General features: G+C 42.9%; 1 protein-coding gene across 3 annotated transcripts in view; it reads left to right on the top strand.

Annotated features, from left to right (window-relative positions):
- R3HDM4 (R3H domain containing 4) overlaps positions 1–22,003 on the top strand; it is a 39,471-nt gene extending 17,468 nt beyond the window's left edge. For 2 of the 3 annotated variants that reach the window (XM_069962392.1, XM_069962393.1), the window contains 5 exons: positions 57–174; positions 454–539; positions 4,543–4,628; positions 8,197–8,252; positions 20,853–22,003. In XM_069962392.1, the coding sequence (XP_069818493.1) occupies positions 57–174; positions 454–539; positions 4,543–4,628; positions 8,197–8,252; positions 20,853–20,956 (450 nt within the window). In that variant the 3' untranslated portion in view covers positions 20,957–22,003. Of the gene's footprint in view, positions 1–56; positions 175–453; positions 540–4,542; positions 4,629–8,196; positions 8,253–11,157; positions 11,267–20,852 lie in introns of all 3 variants that reach the window. The other variant, XR_011362168.1, reaches the window with a different exon arrangement.
- Positions 22,004–24,345: the final 2,342 nt, after the last annotated feature.

Raw genomic sequence — 24,345 nt, 5'->3', positions numbered from 1 at the left:
CTGGAACTATTGCTATTGTATGACCAACTTTTTAGTGTGTGTTTCTCTTTGCATAGATTTGGAATGATTTCATGAACCGCTCTGGAGAAGAGCAGGAGAAGGTACTTGTTTTTCTGGAGCAGGAAGTGAGGAAACCTAGAGAGAAGGTCAACAAATGCAAAGATGAGAGGACAGGTATTGTGGTCATCTCTTTGCTTAAAATGTAATGTGGAAAAATTATCTCTGAATAACATTAACAAACATGCATGCAACAAGTTGAACATATTGTATGGTTGGTTAATAATAAGCACAAGAACAACACTAATCTTTTAAAGGGAACCAATCAGCCCACGTGGGCTGAACTGGTTTCCTGGATCTCATAAGCTTAAGTCCCTTGCCCTGTCCCCTGCCGCTGTTAGAAGATTTGTGTGATTGACTTAGCTCAGTTAATAATGATTTGCTTAACTCTTTTAGAGCATCCTGCTTATACCCCGGAGGAGTGTTATCTGAGGATCAACCGGAGTCTCCGTTGCACGCTGAAAAGACGCCAAATACCAATGGTTAAGAAATTTTAACTTCCTTTTATAGCCATAATTTTTTTTAATTTAAAGGGTCTTACAGGCACTGGCGTCAGTCAGCTCTCAGGGGTCCGCACTGCACAGTGAACAGAGTTTGTCTCTGTGTAGTGGTCTCACTGTGTAGTGGTGTCACTGTGTAGTGGTGTAACTGCGGCTCCTGGTTACTTGTCGCTATGTCACCAGCTCGACACAGTGAACACAATGTCCTGGTAAGAGGCAAAGAGTGATTTAGATCTTCAGCTGCTTGTCACTCTTAAAGTGACACTGTCACCCCCTATTTGCATTTTGACTGCTCTCCACAGGTGTAAAGGGTAAATGTTACAGCTTTCATTACTTATTTTATATCACACCTCATGGTGCTTGTTCTGGTAAAAAGTTGTTTTTATCACCTGTGGATTGGTATATGTGGGCGGGGTCTCGCAGGCTTTGTGCCAAATCGCTCTGCCCCTAGCACAGTTTACCCCCGCCCCCTCATTGGCTATTGGTGTAGGACAATCTAGGGGGTGGGGCTAAGTGGCGCTTGGGGCAGAGCGATGTGGCACAAAGGCCGCGAGGGCCCACCCACATATACCAATCCACAGGTGATAAAAACAACTTTTTACCAGAACAAGCTCCATGAGGTATAATATAAAATAAGTAATGAAAGCTGTAACATTTACCCTTTACATCTGTGGAGAGCAGTGAAAATGCAAATAGGGGGTGACAGTGTCACTTTAAGTAGAAATAATCACACTAACCTGCAGAATAAAAATAAAATATAATTTCTCTGCGTATTATTGAAGGACACAGACACCATGGGTTATAGGCTGCTGCCACTAGGAGGCTGACACTTAATAAAAACAAAACAGAAGTCGCTGGTCGGGCCACCTTTTGCGGTTGTGGGGCTTTCGGGGGCAGTTCTCCCAGGCCCGGCCACCGTCAGGCCCATTGTGGCCAACATCCGCCTCGGGCTCGGCCTCCAGGTCAGTGACTTCACAGCACGCGACATACGCCGGGCGAGCTGTGACTTCCGCATCGGGCCGTTCTCCCAGGCCTGGCCTACTTCCGCCTCCGGCCGGCCTCCAGTGGCCTGCCCATTTCCGCCGCACATGCCTTACGTCCTCCCGCGTGGTCTTCTCCTTCCTCCCGCATTTTTCTCCCGCCCTGGTCGCACATCTGGTTTCCGGTCCCGGCTCCTTCTGTGGTGCGCGCTCTGGCCTCCTGCTCTTCCTGCGAGTATCCGGGCCATACGGAACCCTCTTTGTCGGTCAGATTCTCTTTTTCTTATTCCGGATGGTCCCCGAAGGGGCTGGCGGTGTCCAAGGTGACGCTTGCTCGCTGGGTGCACCTCGCCATCTCGCAGGTCTACCGCAGTAAGGGCAAGGGGGGAGATTTATTAAACATGGTGTAAAGTGAAACTGGCTCAGTTGCCCCGAGCAACCAATCAGATTCCACCTTTCATTCCTCACAGACGCTTTGGGAATTGAAAGGTGGAATCTGATTGGTTGCTAGGGGCAACTGATCCAGTTTCACTTTACACCATGTTTGATAAATCTCCCATTCTATTAGTTCTGTGGGTGCCTCCTGGGCGATTCGTCACGGGGCTTTGGCCCTACAGGTGTGCAAGGCCGCTACGTGGACTTTCCTCCATGTTTTCCCGGTTCTATCATGTGGACACCTTTGCGTCGGCCGATGTGAGCCTGGGTCTGAAGGTCTTGCAGACAGCGGTGGCTTCCTCAGTCTATTCTCTTCTCTCTGGTTCTTTCCCACCCAAGGGACTGCTTTTGGATGTCCCATGGTGTCTGTGTCCCCCAATAAGATGCATGAGAAAAGGGGATGTTTTACTCACCGTAAAATCCTTTTCACATCACATAGTCTTCATTGGGGGACACAACACCCACCCCTTTCATTTCCAGTTCAGGTGGTCCTGCAGTTTCAGGTTATTTTTCTGATGTGGGACTGTTTTGTTACAAGTTTCTGCTTCTTCACAAATTAAATTAGCTTGGTGCCAGTGGGCGGGTATAGCCTGCTGGAAGGAGCAGACTTCTGTTTTGTTTTTTCTTAGTGTCAGCAGCCTATAACCCATGGTGTCTGTGTCCCCCAATGAAGACTATGAGAAAAGGATTTTACAGTGAGTAAAAAATCCTCTTTTTACCACACAGTGAACCCTGTAAAAACAAAGGGCAGACTTATTATTGCAAATGCTTGATTGGCACCAGAAAAAACTGGCCTATGCGGCTTGCACCACATTTACCTCTGAAGCGCATTATCCTATGTATGGCTGGCTATATCCAGGACTAGAAAAACATAGCTTCTCTCTTTTGGAAACAGCACCACACTGGTCCTTTTTGTGTTTGTGTGGTATTGCAACTAGAAATTATCGAACAGCACTTATGTTCAGGTTTGTATGAACTCGAACCATCTGTATTTGACTCCCACAGTCTTCCCATTCCAAGGGGAAGGTGGAGACAGCCTGAGTCCAGCCTGGAAAACAGGAATACAGCCTGGGCCATAGGTTGTATTCCTGTTTTCCAGACGGGACTCGGGCTGTCTCCACCTTCCCCATGGAACGGGAAGACTGTGGGAGTTAAATACGGATGGTTCGAGTTTGTCCGAACCTGAACATCAGCGCTGTTCGATCATCTCTAATTGCAACTTTGTTTCATTAAAAAGGATGTGCCGGATTGCAACACTAACAACCTGAGGATAAGGGTGACACTGCTTTTATAAGAAAGCAGCTATGTCTTCTTAATCATGGATAACCACTTTAAACGGGGACTGTCATGGAAAACAACTTTCCTTATTCCGACAGGCATCAGTATCTAGCATATTTATAATTCACTTGAACTAATCCTATATATTTTGTGTATATGATTGTGAAAGCTATAATCTCACTTTATTCTTACTGTATACATAACTGTATGCTTATATTGAAAAATAGCTTTTTTTGGTGTTTTTTTTTTGGTGTTTTTTTATACAGGTTTGCCACAAATTTGCCAAAATCGGGGTAAAAATTAGGTAATTTGGCTAAATTCTTGCTAAAATTGCACAACTTTTAACTGCAAATTTGCAGTGTTCTCGCAATTGGCACAAATTTATCTTAAATTGCAAGGTCCCTGAATTTTTTCAATTTTAACCGTAAATTCCCAGTCAAACATTACAGAATTTTGCCATGATTAATGCAAATATCGCTAAAATAGCGCCACTTTTTACCACAAATTTGTGGTAAAAAAGAAATGCTAAATTTTAGAAAAATTTTTGGAAATTGCACTAATAGCATAATTTTGGACAGCATATTTGCTGTGAAACATTGTGCAAGTTTAAAAAAATTTGTGGCAATCATGAAAATAATTTTTCGTAAATTTTGACAGCACAAAATTCTAAATGCCAAGTTCACAGCAAAATTGCATTAAAAAAAAACATACAAAGAAGCTCAGTATAAGGATGGGTTCACACTTACTGGATTGCAGTAAATTTTACGCTGCGAAATCCACTGTGATTCCTTGTACTGTCATTTGATTTGGGTTTACATTCTCACAGCGGAATGAAAAATCCATATGAAAAGCCCAGACCCTGCTTTACCTTGCTGCGAGTATGTAAACTCACAGGAGAGCAGAGGGTTTTGTGTATGTGTGAAGCTACCCCAAGAACACATTTATACTGTAAAAATGAAATAATATACACAAAGTATATAGGGTTAGTTCAGGAGACTACATAATGCACCGCTCTGTCTGTCTCTCCTGACGTGTATTGCTGGCATGGGAGCAGAGCTTTGAATCTTCCTCACTTCCCGGTGAACATCTAAATTGCTATACTTATTGATGTACATTCATTGACAACAGGCAGTGGAGCTCAAAATAATTAAAGTACAAATATGCTAGATATTGATGCCTCAATATCGACGTTAGAATACGCAAAGTTGTTTGTAATGACAAGTACAAGAGTTTATGTAACCTAAACAATGAAATTTATTTTTTGTTCTGGCTGAATATTTTTTTTTAAACAGGGTACATTGGAGGACTTGGAAGAGGAGATGCTCTCATTTTTCTCAGTCAGCCCTGAATCAGTATATATTGCCATGATGGAAAACAGGTACCACATTTGTCCCATCAGTCTTTCCTTGTTAGTTTCACTAAGGCATTCATGGACATCAAGAGATGTGTTTATTGCCGTAAAGTGTCACTGTCGTTATAACTTTCAAAATCTAAATCGACAATAGATGTGATATAAAGCAAGTTTGCAATATACATTTAATATTACATATTAAATATTTAATATTTTAAATAATGATTTATTATTTAATATTACACATATACATTTTTTTTTTTTTTTTAGTTTTCATGGAAAACAGCACTTCCTGTTTCCTGACAGGATACAGTCAGAAAACAGGAAATCCTGTGTATCCCAGGCCATCTGAGCGCCCACAGAGAGAAGGCAGTCATGTGATTGATGGACACATTGAGCCGTGACTCTCTGTACTGGTTGGAATTTCTGTGTTGAGTCTTTTTTTTTTTTTTTTTTTTTTTTTTCAACCGGCACAAGTCAGAAAATCTGCCTTCAGGAGACTGGAGCTGGATTTCTGGTAAGTTCTGCTTTGTTTTACAGCATGATAAAAAAAAAAAATGAATGTAAATTGCAAACTTGCTTTATTTCACATCTACTGTTGATTTACATTTTGAAAGTTATAACAGTGACACTTTAAGCTCTTACATTTATCAGACCAATTAAAATGAGCTCCAGGGTGTTTATTGCATACAAAGGATATTACATACTTTTTCCATACTTTTCCAACATGTACCTTGAGCTTTGTTGTTTTCAAAACATTTCTCACATATTCCACTGATACAGTAATGATAGTTTCTTTGAACCTACTCTATTTTTTATAGAATAAATGTGTAATTTAATTGTCCTTTTTTTCTTCATAAATGTAAACAGAAATTTACATACATTTTGTGTCTTAAAAGTACTAGAGGAAGTCAATGCCTTTAATCCCCAATGCACTGCTCGTTGTTGAGAGTTGCCAGATGTCAGCAGTGATTTAGCTCATAGTAGTTATTTAGGGTAACTGAACACTACAGGTTCCCATATTACATAAGTACATTTATAGAACTCCCAGTGCCAAGATTTATGTTCTAACTCTAGCCCTGGCCCCTCTGTAAGCACTTTCTGCAGCCTGTTTTTTCAGCATAAGTACATTTAGCAGCTATGTAATTATAAAGTACATTTACACTAATGTAAGAACAATTCAACAGCTTATCACTCAGTTTCAGACTGTCTGACCACATTGCCTTGCCCTCTGCCAACATAAGAGCCATGCCCTATATAAATGTAAATGCACCCAGTAACTTATACAGGGATTTCATTTTTCACTGAAGAATCTTAAAACAGCATATGCACTGTCTATATGACATTTTCACATTCACTCGCCCCTCTGTTACATCATTGATGTCTAGGCCCCGTCCCTCAGCGGCCATTGGAAAGGGACAACTAAGAGGGGGTGGTGCCTAGACCTCTCTAGGCCAGCCTATTCCAGTGGTCGCTGAGAGGGCGGGGCCTAGTTGCCAATGACTTCATGGAGGGGCGACACAATTCATGATAAAAAGCATTTTTCACTGGACCAAGCATCAAATCAAGAAATCTATTACAAAATAACGTATGAAAACTGCTTAGGCTTCACAGCTGTGTAGAGAAGTCCCCATACAGAGAGGGGATGACAGTCTCACTTTAGGTAACTTACATCCCTGTACATTTTCTCCCCATGAATCCTCTCTAAACTGTGAACCTTCTGTTGCCATGCAAGGGCCAGTTCACACTAAGCAAGATCGTCGGAATCACGCCGTGCTCAGTGTGCTGCTGTAAGTGAATGGAGAGGGCGCGCACTCGTCCGCTGCCACTGCTCTCCGCTCAAAGAACTAACATGTTACTTCTTTGAGAGGAGAGGGAGCGGACAAGCGCACGCCCTCTCCATTCACTTACTGCAGCGCACTGAGCACTGCGGGATTTCCGCCACGGAATTCCGACGATCTTGCTCAGTGTGAACTGGCCCCCAATAGAGCACACACTTTCCCGCAAACCCCCCTGCTTACAGGGTCAGTGGAGACCAACTGCCTTTAATTACTGCAGTTGATTTGAGCATGAGTGTCCTGCCTAAGAGGGTTATAACCAACATGTCTAGGTTATGAAAACAAAGCGGGCACATGGGGGGGGGTTAGGAGGGAAACCTATGTTTGCAAACATTATGATGTTTTTACATTATTTTTGCTGTTTTTGGAATCAATAGTATTTGTTCCAAAATCCTTGTGTTTTACAGATTTAAAGACAAATATAGTCTTTTACTTACACAATGTATGATATTCTGATGTAGAAACAACAGTGGATGACTATATCTATGAGAAACATACATGCTTTCGTCTGACATTTGTGGATAATCATTTATTTAAAGAGATTCCATGGATAGAAAAAAACAGACAAGGCCACACATCCAAGTGGCTATCACTGATCCTCTGCTTCTCAGCACAATCAATACTAACATCAGGAGTTGGTTTAAAATTTATCAAAGTGTATAAGCTCCCACACAGCTTCAAGGTTCCTGATTCCTGTGGGTCCCCAACCTAAATCGTGCAGTGCCACACCAACAGTGCCCGAGGAGGGGAGCGACCCGTAGTCCAGCCACCCCACTGCTGTCAGACCTAGCCTTCTGGACCCCACCACCCAACAGACACTGCACTGCAGCCACAATGGTCGCTGCACAGCGCCACACCACACAGAGGCAAATTGAATAGCTCACCTGCAGATTAAATGTGCTCTCAGCCAAAAGAATGAAGAGAGCTAGGTACATACCCTATATAGAATTTCTAATGAAAAAGGCAAGGCAAAAAAAAAAAAAAACAGGTTAGAGACCCAACCCACTTGAAGTGATGTGTGGGCTTCTACACTTTCAATCAAATTGTAACTACTGATATTCATAATAAATGTGCGGCCATGTCTCCTCTTTTCTCTTAATGGAATTACTTATTTAAAGAGGACCCTGTAAAAATGAAGTCCTTTTTACCTAACTGAGCATGGAGTAAGGTGGGGATGGGTAACCTTTGGCTCTCCAGCTGTTGGAAAACTATGATTCCCATCATGCCTGGACAGCCAAAGCTTTAGCTGGAGGGCTGAAGGTTCCCCATCCCTGGGGTAAGAAGTATTCTTAGCCAGACGCTATGTCAGCTATTATAGATTTCAACGCTGTATCAGTATGTGTGGAGGAGACTTCTCAAGCCATCATACAGTAAAAATGTTCTGTGTTGCCCATAGCAACCAGTCACGACTCAGCTTACAAATATTCATGAGCCCCAATAAAATGAGCTGTGATTGGTTGCTATGTGCAACATAGAACATTCTTGCTGTAAGACTGCTTGATAAATCTCCCCCTATTCATAGTTCCTCAATTATTTTTAATATTTTTGCGTTTAGATTTTAGAATTTGTGTTCAGTCTCCTAGTAAGTTACTAGAAATAATACTCCAGGTCCACAAAAGAAGTCTGTTTCGCATAATTTGCTTGATGAAGATTTTTGTACTGTAATTTTCATGCCTTGACATGACCATGTGCATTTGACATTTTATACGCAATGTGCAGTATTTCAGTCTTATGTTTCTCCTCTGCTTCTTTCACAGTTACCAGCGCCTCCTGCTGCATGCTGTGTGTCAGTACCTGGATCTGGTCTCTGCCAGTAAGAAATTTTTGGATTTGCTTTGGTATAGTGATTGGGGAAATTCTTGAATGCGGTTATGGAATTTCTATTATATAATTATCTGTTTTATATACCAATCAGTCATTACGTAAATCCACTGACAAGCCTACTAAATAATACTATCTCCTTACACTTGTGCCTGTCAATCGGTGTGATATATTAGGAGCCAAGTAAACAGTAAGTTTCTAGGTTACTGTATTAGAAGCCGGAAATTATGTGAACATCACTGACACAAGCCAAATTAGGTTGGCTAGATAACTGGTCAGAATACTGTATCTGTAATGACAGGTATAGTGGTTAGTTCCTATCAAAAGTGGTTCCACTGCCGGGTGGATTCCGTAGTGTGCACATACCCTAATACTTGTTTGGCTGCTGTTTTCCGTAGCACCCTTTGGGACTTGGGGGTCTGTCCAGTTTGCATGCCAGATGTCTAGTTTACGTTGTAAAATTTCAAGGCTGCAGTCCTTAATCTATACACTTCAATCTGATTTGATGAGACTATCCCAACCAAGTGTTGCTGAGCAGCCCTGTTACCAGCCATTACTTCCTTTAAAGGGGTAGTCCACCCAAAAAAATTTTCTTTCAAATCAACTGGTGCCATAAAGTGCCAGAGATTTGTAATTCACTTCTATTAAAAAATCTTAAGTCTTCCAGTACTTATTAGCTGCTGTATGTCCAGCAGGAAGTAGTGTTTTCTTTCCTGTCTGACCCAGTGCTCTCTGTTGCCTCCTCTGTCCATGTCAGGAACTGTCCAAAGCAGGAGCAAATCCCCATAGAAAACCCCTCCTGCTCTCCAGACTGGAAATAATACAACTTCCTGTTGGGCATACAGCAGCTGATAAGTACTGGAAGGCTTGATATTTTTTAATAGAAGTAAATTACAAATCTCTGTCACTTCATGGCAGCAGTTGATTTGAAAGAAATTTTTTTTGGGTGGACTACCCCTTTAAGACTTTAGAGAAAAAGAGCGGTTTGGACAACTGTTGGTTCAGGGAGATTGCATGTGGTAAAGCAATAGCATAATACATTTGGCCTTTCTGAGCGTAATGGTTTTAGTGTTCTTGCTGATCTAGATAGGGATGTTGCTGATGGAGACATGGCTGCTCAGGTGATTCCCAATGGGGAAGTTGTTTTAGATGGGGCACTTAGTGGTAGCAAGATGTCAGGGGCAGAAGTAGTGATTATAAGGAGAGAAGGCATCTTGGTGACTTGAATGTAAAAAGTGTTGTCCAGCATTAGAAAAACATGGCCACTTTATTCCAGAAACAGTCTGAAGTTCAGAAGAGCTGTTAGAGAAGTAACAGAAAATTGGACTTAAAGCGACTCTGTACCCACAATCTGACCTCCCCAAACCACTTGTACCTGCAGATAGCTGCTTTTAATCCAAGATCTGTCCTGGGGTCCGTTCGGCAGGTGATGCAGTTATTGTCATTAAAAAAACTTTTAAACTGGCAGCCCCGTGCCCTTTGGCCGTGGCTTAGTTTGTGTATACATTAGGCTAGCACAACCTCTCCGTCCCTCCTCTCTGCCCTCTTCACCATTTTTCCTATTCCTCTGCAGTGAACACTACACATCTGCTTAAAGGGGTTGTCCGGCGAAAAAAATTATTCACAGAATAACACACATTAAAAAGTTATACAACTTTGTAATGTATGTTATGTCTGTGAATGGCCCCCTTCCCCGTGTTTCCCCCCACCCACGCTAGACCCGGAAGTGTGGTGCATTATACTCACCGCATGTCGTGTCGTCCACGGTCTCCGATCGTCAGCAGTGACGTCTTCTTCGTAAGTTCGGCGGATCTTCCCGAGTGCCGGCCGCCCTCTGCAGCGTCATCCGAAGCTCAGCCGCGATTGGCTGAGCATAACTGTGCTCAGCCAATCGCGGCTGAGCAGCTGATGACGTGGCCGCGTCATCAGCCGCTCAGCCGCGATTGGCTGAGCACAGTTATGCTCAGCCAATCGCGGCTGAGCGGCTGATGACGCGGCCACGTCATCAGCTGCTCAGCCGCGATTGGCTGAGCACAGTTATGCTCAGCCAATCGCGGCTGAGCTTCGGATGACGCTGCAGAGGGCGGCCAGCACTCGGGAAGATCCGCTGGCCTCCCGAAGAAGACGTCACTGCTGAGGATCGGAGACCGTGGTCGGCACGTGACAGGTAATGTATAGCGCACCACACTTCCGGGTACACGGGTGGGGGTGGTGGGACACGGGGAAGGGGGCCATTCACAGACATAACATACATTACAAAGTTGTATAACTTTGTAATGTGTGTTATTCTGTGAATAATTTTTTTCGCCGGACAACCCCTTTAACGATTCAGCCCATGTGCCGGGCTCACACAGCTGACGAATAGGAGCATTCCTAATGATGAGGAGGGTGGGGAGGAGGGACCGAGAGGTGGTGCCAGCCTAATGCATACACAATGTAAGCCACGGCCATTGGGCATGGGACTGCTAGTTTAAAAGTAGTTTTTTATTACATTAACTGCATCACCTGCCGAACGGACCCCAGGACAGATCTTGGCTTAAAAGCAGCTATCCGACAGTACAAGCGGTTTGAGGAGGTCAGATTGTGGGTACAGAGTCACTTTAATCCCTGGATAGTTCAGTAAATTTGTGGTTACATTTGAAGGATAGATTTCAAGGGGTTGTTATTAATGGTGTATCTTCTGAGCAGAGACTGGTTACAAGTTATGTGCCACAAGTGTCTGTTCTTTTTAATATCTTTGTAAGTGACATAGGAGAAGGTTTGGTAGGTAAGCTTTGTCTGTTTGCTGATGACAAAGTATGCAATAGGGTTGATATTCCTGGAGGGGTCAGTAATATGGAAAATGATTTGGCTTTACTAGATAAGTGATCCAAACAATGTTTCCTCAATGTTTTCAGATGTAAAATAATGCAGGATCAGAACAAATTAAAGGACTAAATAAAGTTTAAAAGGGAAGTGTGTTTAGAAGAAAAAAAACTTAACTCGAACAAGAGGACACAGTGAGAGGTTAGTTGGGGAAAAGATTAGAACCAACATGAGAAAATGTTACTTTACTAAAAGAGTAGTAGATGCTTGGAACCAACTTCCAGCAGATGTGGTTGGTAAATCTACAATAACAGAATTTAAAGGGGTCATCCAGAGCTACAAAAACATGGCCACTTTTCCCCCTACTGTTGTCTCCAGTTCAGGTGCAGTTTGCAATTAAGCTCCATTTACTTTAATGGAACAGAGTTTCAAAACCCCACCCAAACTAGAGACAACAGTAGGGGGAAAGTGGCCATGTTTTTGTAGCGCTGGATAACCCCTTTAACCCCTAGACAACCTAGGACGTACGGGTACTCCCTGACCACCTTTCACCAGACGACCCTGGACGTACCTGTAAGTCCGGAGTCGCTGATGTCCTACGAAGCGCACTCTGGAGCTGCACCGATCACGGTGCAGCCTGTCATTAACCCCTTATACGACGCAGTCGTGGCGTTTAAGTGTAAGTGACAGAAGGAGCTACTGTCACTTACCGATCGGGACCCCCACAGTGTGTCTGTAGAGGTCCCGATCAAAGCCTCTCCCCCAATAAAAAAAAAATTAAATCACCCCCCCCCCCCCCCACATCCTATTTTATAAATACAACATATAAAAATAAATAAACACATTATATACCGTGGCGTGCGTAATTGTCTGATCTATCAAAATATAACCATCATCATCCCGTACAATGAACGACGTAAATGAAAGCAGGGAAAAAAACGCCAGAATTGCTAATTCTTTTGCTACACAAATATGCTACACAAATATGGTATTAATAAAAACTAGAGATCATAGCGCAAAAAATGACACCCTATACAGCCCTGTAGATTAAAAACTGAAACCATTTTAAGTGTCACAATAGGGCCACTTTATTATTGAATTAATTGCAAAAACAAAAAAGGATCTTATTAAAAAAAAAAAAAAAAAAAAAATTGGAAAATCTGTGTAAACCTGCATATGGTTGTGTTCAGGCTGACCCAGAGAATATTGGTATTATGTCACTTTTACTGTATAGTGCATTACGATGAGACTCTTCAATGAGGCTCCATGGGCTCCTCTTTTGCATATTCATGTTTTCCAGGGGGCAATGCACCTAGGACTTCACTGCATTGAGCGCTTTCACTAGCAGCTGGCAGTGTTGTCGTTTGGCTGGTCTCCCTGAGTTCAGCAATCTGTTTCTCTTACGTAGAAACAGGAACCCCCCAAAAGTTTTTTCCCAATTTTTTTTTTTTTTACTTTATTTTTGTGACCAAAAACATACATAAAAGAAAATTACACATAAAAATTCACCATAAAAACATGTACATTTCTATTTCAATATTATAAAGAAAAAACAAAACACATTTCTCTTTACTTCCCATTCTTTTCTTATCCCTCCCCCCCAACCCCACCCCCCACTCCACCGTACCCCCCTTATCCAGAGCAAGAGGAAACACATGGCAGAAAAGGAAAAAAAAAAAAAAAAACACATCTCACCACACCATACAATGTAAGGTAATAACGAATCATACACTACTTATTCTTTGTTCCATTTTCCCCATATCCTTTCATATCTTTCCCTTCCTTTAACATTCCCAGACAAACTAAGATGTTCATATTTACTGATTTTCTGTACTAAGTTCTCCCAGGCTTTTATATGCGGCGAGTCTCGGGATAACCAGAGTCTTAGTATTAATACCTTGGCAATCATCATTAATTTAAGCGACAGCTTGGGATAAATATCTATCCCCAACGTTATTCCTAAAATTACCACCTTTGGATCTCTACTAATTTTATTACTAAGTTTACTTTCTATTTTATTCAATACTTCCCCCCCCAAAAATCCTGAATATTAGGGCAACTCCACAATAAATGCAGACTGGTTGTATCTTTACTTTTACATTTGGGGCATTCCGAATGTGACCTAATTCCCATTTTTTGTATTCTGAGTGGCGAATAATATAATCGGTGTACTATTTTATATTGTATAAGTCTATGATTTGCATTAATTGATGCTAATTTAATATTTTTCAGTATGTGACTCCACTCCTCTTCCAAAATGTCACCTACCTCTTTCTCCCATCTCTGCCTTAACCCTATTAGTGCCCCGTCCATCTTTACCCCCACTAACGTTCTTGTTACTTTACCCATTTCCCCTTTCTTACCACCACTAATCTTTTTAACTAAATCCATAATTACATGTGCCCGTATGTGCAAATACTCTTTATCCGGTGTATCTCTAATTGCATGTGCTATTTGGCTATAATAAATGAATTGTGTTGCACGTATCTCGTGAAGTGCTTGCATTTGTGTAAATGACCGTATTTGTCCATTTTCAACTATCTGTGCCAACAAAACCACACCCCTTTTTTGCCAAAATCCTTTATGAATTATTTTATCCAACTCTTCTAATTTATCATTCCCCCAAATTGGTGTATAAGCAGAGCTGCATCGTATTTTACCTAATTTTTTAACCGCTGTCCACACCTTAAACCATTGTCGTGCAAAAGAGGATTTATTCCTAATATTTTTAAGAGCATTTCTTGCCTCCAAAAAAACCACCAGGTCACCACATTGTGCGTCCTGTTCTTTCATAATTTGTACCCCCACACCTGTTGTTCTATTTCTACAAATATTCATTATTTGCAATGAGTAATAATAAATCTCCATGTCCGGCATCTGTAGCCCCCCCATCTCCCAGTTGCATTGTGAAGTATTTATACCGCATCCTAATATTCTTTCCCTTCCAAATTAATCTGTTAAACAGAATTCCAATTTTCTTAAACCACTTTCGTGGTATCCAGCATGGGGATGCCCTCAAAACATATGTTATTTGTGGGAGCGCTACCATTTTAATCAGGGACATCCTGTCCATCATTGATAGAGGGAGTCCCTGCCAGATCTTTATCTTTTTCTCTAATTTGGCCACCAACGGTTTCAAATTAAGTTCTATAAATCTTTCTGATTGTAAAGCAATCTCTATGCCTAAATAGGGGAAAGTCTCTTCTCTTTTTAATACCCTCATTCCCAGCTCTGGAAGTTCTTCATCCATCCCTATGGGCAGAACAACTGATTTATGCCAGTTTATTTGCAACCCTGACATCTTGCCATACTCTTCAAATAGGTTTATTACTCTAGGAATACCGTCAATAGGATTGCTAATAAATAATAACAGGTCATCAGCATACAGGACGATTTTATCCTTCTTTCCCCCTAACCCAAATCCTGTTATGCCTGGATCCCTATTAATTATAACCGACAATGGTTCAATGTAAAGGGCAAACAAAAGTGGTGACAGGGGGCACCCTTGTCGGGTGCCCCTTGACAACTCAAATGATCTTGTTAGTTGTCCATTTATAGACAGGCGGGCCGTAGGAGTTTTATACAGCATTTTAACCCATTTTATAAACTGTAGGCCTAAGCCCAATTGTACCAACACTCCCCATAGGAATCCCCACTCCACCCTGTCAAACGCCTTCACAGCATCAATGGACAGGATGGAGCGGGGGCCCTGTTCCTCCACCTGCATATTTGCATATAATCTTTCAATATTTTGGAATGTGGATCGTCCCGGAATAAAACCATTCTGATCCCGACCGACCAATTCCACTATCCCGCCTCGCAATCTCGTTGCTATTATCTTCGCAAAGATTTTATAATCAGCATTCAAGAGCGAAATTGGTCGATAGGAATCAGGAAGTAAGGGGTCCTTCCCCTTCTTCAAGAACACCACAATAGTTGCCTCTTGCATCGACAAAGGGAGAGAACCGAGAGTACAGGATTCATTATAAAGGTCTAACAAAATTGGTGAAAGAGTCTCATAGTATTTACAATCAAATTCTATTGGGATGCCATCTGGTCCTGGGGCCGAATTTTTTTTTGAGCCTAGTATAGCTTGTTTAAGTTCTTCACTCTTTATCTTATGCTCAAGAAGACAATTATCTAAGTCTGTCAGCTTTGGCATTTCAATTGAATCCATATAGCTTTGTATATTATCACTTAGGCTTATATTTTCCGAGCTGTACAACTTTTCGTAGTAACTTACAAATACTTGCTCAATCCCTGACTGTTCATTACTCATTTGCTCATACTCATCTTTAATTGCGTAGATCCCCTTCCTTTCCTCTTGTGCTTTTATTACCTCTGCTAACATTTTATTTGGTCGGCCAGTTTCACAGAAAAATCTCTGTCCTTGGAAGAACAATTTTTGCTGAGCTTTTCCGATTTGGAACTGGGCGAGTTAGTTTTTTCCCAATTTAACCAAATTATATTTTCATAAACGATATTTTTGGGGTTTCATCATGCATGTTGTGGTAGAATAAAAGGCGCCATTACAAAGTAAACCTGTTTCTGAAAAAAACAAGCCCCCACATGGCCCTGTAGATAGAAAAATTTAAGTGCTAGAGCTCTTAGAAAGCAAGAAGGAAAAAACGAAAACCTAAAAATGAAAATTGGTTATTGGTCATATGGGTTATTTTAGGCTGGGTCTTGGAAGGGGGGTTTAACAGGCCTGGGAAAAACATATATCTATCCTAAGATAATAAGAAAGGAAATACTAAAAGGGCAGACTGGATGTACCAAGTGGTCAAACTAACCACTGGCTAACTCAGAGCACGGGAACATAGACCCCAGGGAGACCAAATCCATCTATGGTCCGGTCACTACGACAGCACCGCATCGGTCCGCGAGAGCCGTCTTCAGAAGGGTGAGGGGTGGATTATGCCACCACCATTGTTCCAATTTATCCTATATGTTTACAAATAACAGTTATATCTAAAAGACATTTGTCGATTATAAAGACTACGGCCCGTATCACAGCAATCTATCATTACGGAGCCTTTTTGAGATATCTGTATTGCAACAACCTATAAAATACATAGGATTCGCAAGATAGACTATATCTATCATTTCACAGCGGAGATTACGATAACGATATACTGCCGACAGGAACTAGTACTCGGCACAGGGATTCGGGATCACTTGTTTATCCATTCATGTGGATTGACTGCGCTGGGCCCGGCGCAGTCAGATACCACTGGGCTCATATTGATACTTAATATTTTTATATTTTTACTTTTTAACCCCTTAGTGACCGCCGATACGGCTTTTTACGGCGGTCACTAAGGGTCCTTATTCTGCTGCCATCAGCTTTTTACGGCGATGGCAGAGAATAAGGCTACGGGGCCGGGACGGCCCCCACCCCATCCCCCCGGCTACCGGAGGTAGCTGAGGGGTTGGGGCAGTGTGTGGGGTCCGTCCCGCCCCCCCCCCCTTACCGATGATCGCCGCTATTAACGTTATAGCGGCGGCTGTCGGTAAAGGAGATTACCGGTGCTGCCGCCGCCTTTCATCTCCCCCCCGCCGTGAATCTACGGCGGGGGGAGATGAAATAAGTGTCCCCCAGACCTCAGATCAGCCCCCCCTAGTAGGGCGATCACTAACCCCCCCTCCCCCGGCGGCCATCATTTCCAAGATGGCCGCCGCCATCACTGTGAACCGACTAATGTCTGTTCACAGCGATGGAAAAGTTCAAATGTATGAAAGCCCCATGCTCTCCGCCACCGGAGGTAGCGGAGAGCATGGGGCAGTCATCGGGGACCCCCCTGTTGGGTCCCGGTACAAGCGATCAGCGGTATATACCGCTGATCGCTTGTACCATGTGCTCCTGGCACTTTTTATCCCCTGTCACCATGAATGATTGGTGACAGGGGATAAAAAGGGATGTGCCCCCACCCCCCAAGTCGACCCCCACCCCCCCCTGTCACCCCCGTCCCCCAGTCACCCCCCCCTTTCCCATATACTCACCTGCTCCTGGAGCTCCTTCCTCCTCGACGTCCTGACTGGTTATGAAGTGCGCATGCGCTTCACAACCAGCCAACTCTGAAAATTTAAAGTGACAGAGACCAATTTGGTCTCTGTCACTGAACTATGATTACTGTGATAGAAAATATCACAGTAATCATAGTAATACAGTGAAAATGAATGTGTAAAGTACAAAAAGTGACAAACATACAATGAAATAAAACACACACTTTTTATTATAGTAATAATTGCAGTTTACTCCCAAATTACCCCTAACCCCTCCCCAGATTGGCCGTAACCACCGCACGTTGGCCGTAACCACCGCACGTTGGCCGTAACCACCGCACGTTGGCCGTAACCACCGCACGTTGGCCGTAACCACCGCACGTTGGCCGTAACCACCGCACGTTGGCCGTAACCACCGCACGTTGGCCGTAACCACCGCACGTTGGCCGTAACCACCGCACGTTGGCCGTAACCACCGCACGTTGGCCGTAACCACCGCACGTTGGCCGTAACCACCGCACGTTGGCCGTAACCACCGCACGTTGCCTCTGCCCACGCCACGTTGCCTCTGCCCACGCCACGTTGCCTCTGCCCACGCCACGTTGCCTCTGCCCACGCCACGTTGCCTCTGCCCACGCCACGTTGCCTCTGCCCACGCCACGTCGCCTCTGCCCACGCCACGTCGCCTCTGCCCACGCCACGTCGCCTCTGCCCACGCCACGTCGCCTCTGCCCACGCCACGTCGCCTCTGCCCACGCCACGTCGCCTCTGCCCACGCCACGTCGCCTCTGCCCACGCCACGTCGCCTCTGCCCACGCCACGTCGCCTCTGCCCACGCCACGTCGCCTCTGACCACGCCACGTCGCCTCTGACCACGCCACGTCGCCTCTGACCACGCCACGTCGCCTCTGACCACGCCACGTCGCCTCTGACCACGCCACGTCGCCTCTGACCACGCCACGTCGCCTCTGACCACCCCAAATTGCCAATGACCCCCTCCAGATTGCGGTGCCCATGCCAGATTACAGGTATCCACCCCAGATAGCCTATAAGAACTTCAGTTTATCCGTAACCACCCCAGATTGTCAGTAAGCACTGCAGGTTGCCCGTAACCACCCCACGTTGCCCGTAACCACCCCAGATTGTCTGTAAGCACAGCAGATTGCCCGTAACCACCCCACGTTGCCCGTAACCACCCCAGATTGTCTGTAAGCACAGCAGATTGCCCGTAACCACCCCACGTTGCCCGTAACCACCCCACGTTGCCCGTAACCACCCCACGTTGCCTGTAATGTCATTTTTTTTATTTTATTTTAGTAACTGCGCTATTCTAATAACCATTACTAGCTGCGGTTTTGCTCCTGTAAATTGGCGCCCCTTCCCTTCTGAGCCCTGCTGTGTGCCCATACAGTGGTTTATGCCCACATATGAGGTACCGTTGTACTCAGGAGAACCTGCGTTACAGATTTTGGGGTACGTTTTCTCTCCTGTTCCTCGTCAAATTGAGAAATTTCAAACTAAACCAACATATTATTGGAAAAATTCGAGTTTTTCATTTTTACTGGCCAATTTTGAATACTTTCCTCTAATACCTGTGGGGTAAAAATGGTCACCACACCCCAAGATGAATTCTTTGAGGGGTGCACTTTCCAAAATGGGGTGACTTTTGGGGGGAATCTATTCTGCTGACACTACAGGGGCTCTGCAAACGCACCTGGCGCTCAGAAACTTCTTCAGAAAAATCTGCACTAAAAATGCTAATTGGCGCTCCTTCCCTTCGGAGCCCCGCTGTGTGCCCATACAGTGGTTTATGCCCACATATGGGGTACCGTTCTACTCAGGAGAACCTGCTTTACATATATTGGGGTGACATTTCTCTCCTGTTCCTCGAGAAATTGAGAAATTTCAAACTAAAGGAACATATTATTGGAGAAAATCGAGTTTTTCATTTTTACTGTCTACTTTTGAATACTTTCCTCAAATACCTGTGGGGTCAAAATGGTCACCACACACCAAGATGAATACTTTGAGGGGTGCACTTTCCAAAATGGAGTGACTTATGGTGAGATTTTACTCCGCTGGCACTACAGGGGCACTGCAAACGCACCTGGCGCTCGGAAACTTCTGCAGCAAAATCTGCATTGAAAAAGCTAATTGGCGCTCCTTCCCTTCTGAGACCTCCTGTGTGCCCATGCAGTGGTTTATGCCCACATATGGGGTACCATTGTACTCAGGAGAACCTGCGTTACAAATTTTGGGGTACTTTTTTCCTCTTGTTCCTCGTGAAATTGAGAAATTTCAAACTAAACGAACATATTATTGGAAGAATTCGAGTTTTTCATTTTTACTGTCTTCTTTTGAATACTTTCCTGTAATACCTGTGGGGTCAAAATGGTCACCACACACCAAGATGAATTCTTTGAGGGGTGTACTTTCCAAAATGGCGCTCAGAAACTTCTTCAGCAAAATTTGCATTGGAAAAGCTAATTGGCGCTCCCTTCCTGTGTGCCCATACAGTGGTTTACGCCCACATATGGGGTACCGTTGTACTCAAGAGAACCTGCATTACAAATTTTGGGGTGCTTTTGTCTCATATTCCTTTTGAAAATGAGAAACTTTAATCTAAACGTATATATTATTGGAAAATTTAAATTTTCCATTTTTTTACTGCCTAATTGTGAATACTTTCCTCCAGCCCCTGTAGGGTTAAAATGCTCATTATACCCCTAGATTAATTCTTTAAGGTGTGTAGTTTCCAAAATGGGGTCACTTATGGGGGTTTTCAGGATACCAGACTTCTAAATCCATTTAAAAAAAGAACTGGTCCCTAAAAAAATCAGTTTCACGAAAATGTGATAATTTGCTGATAAATTTCTAAGCCCCATAACACCCTAAAAAAGTAAAATATGTTTACCAAATTATGCCAGAATAAAGAAGACATATTGGTAATGTGACTTAGTAACTAATTTATGTGCTACGACTTTCTTTTTTTTTAGAAGCAGAGAATTTCAAAGTTCATAAAGTGTAAATTTTTTAAATTTTTCATGATATTTTTATGTTTTTCACAAAAAACACACAAAGTAGTGACCAAATTTTGCCACTAACATAAAGTGCCATATGTCACGAAAAAACAATCTCAGAATCGCTAGCATACGTTAAAGCATCACTGAGCTATAAGCGCATAAAGTGAGACAAGTCAGATTTTGAAAAATTAGCCTGGTCATTAAGGCCCAAACTAGCTGCAGCACGAAGGGGTTAATCAATATTTTCATCTATATTAAATCCATTTCATTTATATTTTTTATATTTCATCAAATATTGTTAGATTTTTGATATATCAAGTATATTTTAGCTGCATTCGATTATTGTGGTATTGAACTATCTTGATTTGATTCTTATAAATTTATGTCTCTTATAGAAGTGTATTCATAGACACTGATTAACCAGTTTATGCACTTTTTGTGTTATATTAAATGTTTAATGATTACCTAGATCTTTTTTATATACATGGTCTATATCATCACAATTTAGATTTATTCAAGTATACATTCTATACCATCTTGTATAGATTATTTCACCCTCTTCTAGAGAGCCTACTACTTCTTCCTGGTCTTTTTTTCTGCCAACAATCTTCCATGTTTCTAGCAATGTCCCAGGACTCTAACCTTGACATGTCAAAAATATGTTTGTTTTTTCCTAAATGACCGGGACACTTAAAATGCTCGGCAACTTGTGAATGTAATGTCGATGAAATAACCAGGTAGTTCTTTTTGCCTCTTAGGTTCCAACTTTGAAGGGAAACGTCAAATGCGTGTGGTAAACAGGAACAGAGAGTTCTGCCCTCCAGAATTACTGCTTTCATCCTACCTCCAGATGAAATGCTGACCTTTGCCTACTACTTGAGGAACAGAATTATCCAGCAAAAACGTCTGTGTAAAGTACCAGCAGCATTGTTGCTTATTGCTCTGCGCAGTGTTATTTATCTGCTGTGACCTGCTGTTTTCTGCCTGGTGTACATCAAGGGTCCTGTAAATGGCAGATCATCTGTTCTGTCACAGGGTCCTGTATCCTAGCTCACAGCTGATCAGTAATGTTTGTTGCAGAATTTTAGGCAACAGATGAAGCAAATTAAAGGTGTGTTAGTATAATTGTACATCTGTATTTGTATAGCCGGCTGCACAAGCAAGTAAAAAAGTAACAAAAGGCAAACCATTTTATGTGGCTAGGACTAGCAGGAATGTAAAGATGCCATAGTTGTCACTAAAATGGACAGAATCAGAGTCTTAAAGTAATATACTTCTGTGCATTTAAGTTATTGTCCCTTCAAAATAATTGCCCGTTGCCCATTTTTTGACATGTTGCTGGGATTTTCGTGGGGACACTGATTGTTGGAGCTCTGACTCCTGGTGGTAACCCTTCAGAACCAATGAATGAATGAAGCAGCCACATCACCAGTGGCTGTGCAGACACTAGGTATTTCTTTATTACCACATTGTGGTAGAGTTAAATAGAGAAGTAGATGTAGCTCTTCTAGATGGTGGCATTGTTAACTTATAAGGACATAGTTCTTGTTTCATTCATTTAGTATTCTGTAGAAAGCTTGTATAGACACTTTCTTGCTATTCATAGGAGTTTATGAATAATCTTTGAATCTTTTAAAGTGATACTGTCACCCCCCTTTGGGTAGGTGCCATTTTCGACACCAGCAGTTACAATGTCTGCTGTATGTGCCAAAAATACCTTTTAACAAAGGTGTCCTGCTCCTCCTTTAGTTAAAAAAAAATGTTTTAAATCATTGGTAGACAGTGTAATGCTGAAAAAGGCACCCATCTTAAAGGGAGTGAGAATATCTCTTTAAGGCAAGGCTTGCATGCAGCTGGCAGGTGCTAAATATCCTTCATGTATGTGCAATAAATGGGCTCAAAGAAAATAGATTTTGTGTATTTTATTGCTTTGTAGTTTAAGTGGAACATTCATGCGACATTCAACATCCTATCATGAGCCATATCAATATTCTTTTTTTTATTTTTTTACAGATCTTGTAAAGACTCTATGTGAGCAACATAGATTAAAATATTTAGTGTGCTCAGGTTTAAAGCGCAACCTGTCATGGTTTCAGGCTCCTAAACATCTGTGTGTAGACAGAGCTGCAGTCATTTAACATATTAAAGGGGTAGTGCGGCGGTAAACAATTATTCATAGAATAACACACATTACAAAGTTATACAACTTTGTAATGTATGTTATGTCTGTGAATGGCCCCCTTCCCTGTGTCCCACCACCCCCGCCTGTGTACCCGGAAGTGTGGTGTGCTATACATACCTGTCACGTGCCGACTCGTCTCCGATCTTCAGTCAGCGATGTCGTCTTCGGACGGCCGGGCCGAATCCCTCCGAGCGTCCTGAGTGCTGGCAGCCCTCTTCAGCGTCATCAGATGCTCAGCCGCGATTGGCTGAGCAGCCGATGACGCGGCAGAGGGCGGCCGGCACTCAGCATACACGGATGGATTCGGCCGAAGACTACATCGCTGACTGAAGATCGGAGACGAGACGGCACGTGACAGGTATGTATAGCGCACCACACTTCCGGGTACACGGGTGGGGGTGGTGGGACACGGGGAAGGGGGCCATTTACAGACATAACATACATTACAAAGTTGTATAACTTTGTAATGTGTGTTATTCTGTGAATAATTGTTTACCGCCGCACTACCCCTTTAATGTAAAATTGAAAATGTAAAAAATAAAGCACTATAATTTATTAAAAATAAATATATAATTGTATTTTTCAGACTATAAGACTAACCCTGATTCTGTTCTGAAAACATAAAAATAAAATATTTAATACTAGCCACACTTCTCTGGAAATCTAATGGTGCCTTTACACAGACAGATTTATCTAACAGATTATTGAAGCCAAAGCCAGAATCAGACTATAAACAGAGAACAGGTCATAAAGGAAAGACTGAGATTTCTCCTCTTTTTTCAAATCCATTCCTGGCTTTGGTTTCAAAAATCTTAGACAAATCTCTCTGTGTAGAAGGACTCTAAAGGCCCTATTACACCAACAGATCTGACGACAGATTATCTGCCAAAGATTTGAAGCCAAACCCAGGAATGGATTTGAAAAGAGGAGAAATCCAGTCTTTCCTTTATGACCTGTTCTCTGTTTATAGTCTGTTCCTGGCTCAGGCTTCAAATCTTTGGCAGATAATCTGTCTTCAGATCTGTTGGTGTAATAGGGCCTTAAGTGGAGGGGTCAATCCAATGCAAAATTCAAAAAGCAGGACAGACCAACTTTAAATAGCAAAATCTTTCTTCTTTCTAAAGATATTCACATAGACATTAAAGGGGTATTCCCCCCCCCAAAAAAAAATTATTTTTGCATGAATACATTGCCCAACCCTAGCTTTCCATCTTTCCAATATCAATGTATTATAGATTCTGCACAGTTTTGCTGTTATCTAGATGCATTCACCCCCACCAAATGCATAGAATCCTCAAACCTCAGTCCAACCTGACACGCTCCCTGCTCCTGGCCCCGACCCTCCGAGATGGGATCACGTGTCCTCAGTCTCTTCAATGGGCTGGGTTAGTACTTCTAACCCAGTCCACTGAAGTGAGGCAGGACACAGAGACAGTGACAGTAGCTGCTGCTGATCACTGTCTCCCTGCCCCCCCCCCCCCTTGGGCTCATCTGCGGCCCCCCCAGTCACCTGTGGCACCCTCACCCGCAGCCCCCCCTCAGTCACCTGCAGGCCTGTCTCCCGCTCCCTGGCCGGCACCATGTTGGATATAGATTGGCTTTTTAGAAAACTTGTAACTATGGAACGGAAGCAGCTAGAAAGATGAGACGACTCAAAATTTTCAGGGGGGACTTGCTGAGGAAGACCAGCTAGGTTTAGGAGCATTTTATTTATTTTTTTAGCTCTTGGGGGGAATATCCCTTTAAATCCAACAGAATTACAATTAATATCACCACAGTGCAATCAGACGTCTGGATCCGGTCTTCATGCCACAGCTGTGGCACTCCTCTGTTCCACGGGTCTTCACAGAGTGGAGGGGTCAATGTTGCTATCTTTGATGGTTTAGGGTTATTAGCCAGATCCTGCTAGCTTAGGCCCCTATTACACAGGACGATAATCGTGCAAGAAATCGTTATATCGTTCGAATTTAAACGATAATTGTTCTGTGTAATTGCAGGCAACGATCGAATTCCTCATTTCCACATTTTTTCACTAATCGTTCAATGTAATTGCACATTGTTCGTTGTTT

This window comes from Dendropsophus ebraccatus, chromosome 3 (assembly GCF_027789765.1).
Source record: "Dendropsophus ebraccatus isolate aDenEbr1 chromosome 3, aDenEbr1.pat, whole genome shotgun sequence".
NCBI lineage: Eukaryota > Metazoa > Chordata > Amphibia > Anura > Hylidae > Dendropsophus > Dendropsophus ebraccatus.
This window is presented reverse-complemented; position numbering and strand designations above follow the sequence as displayed.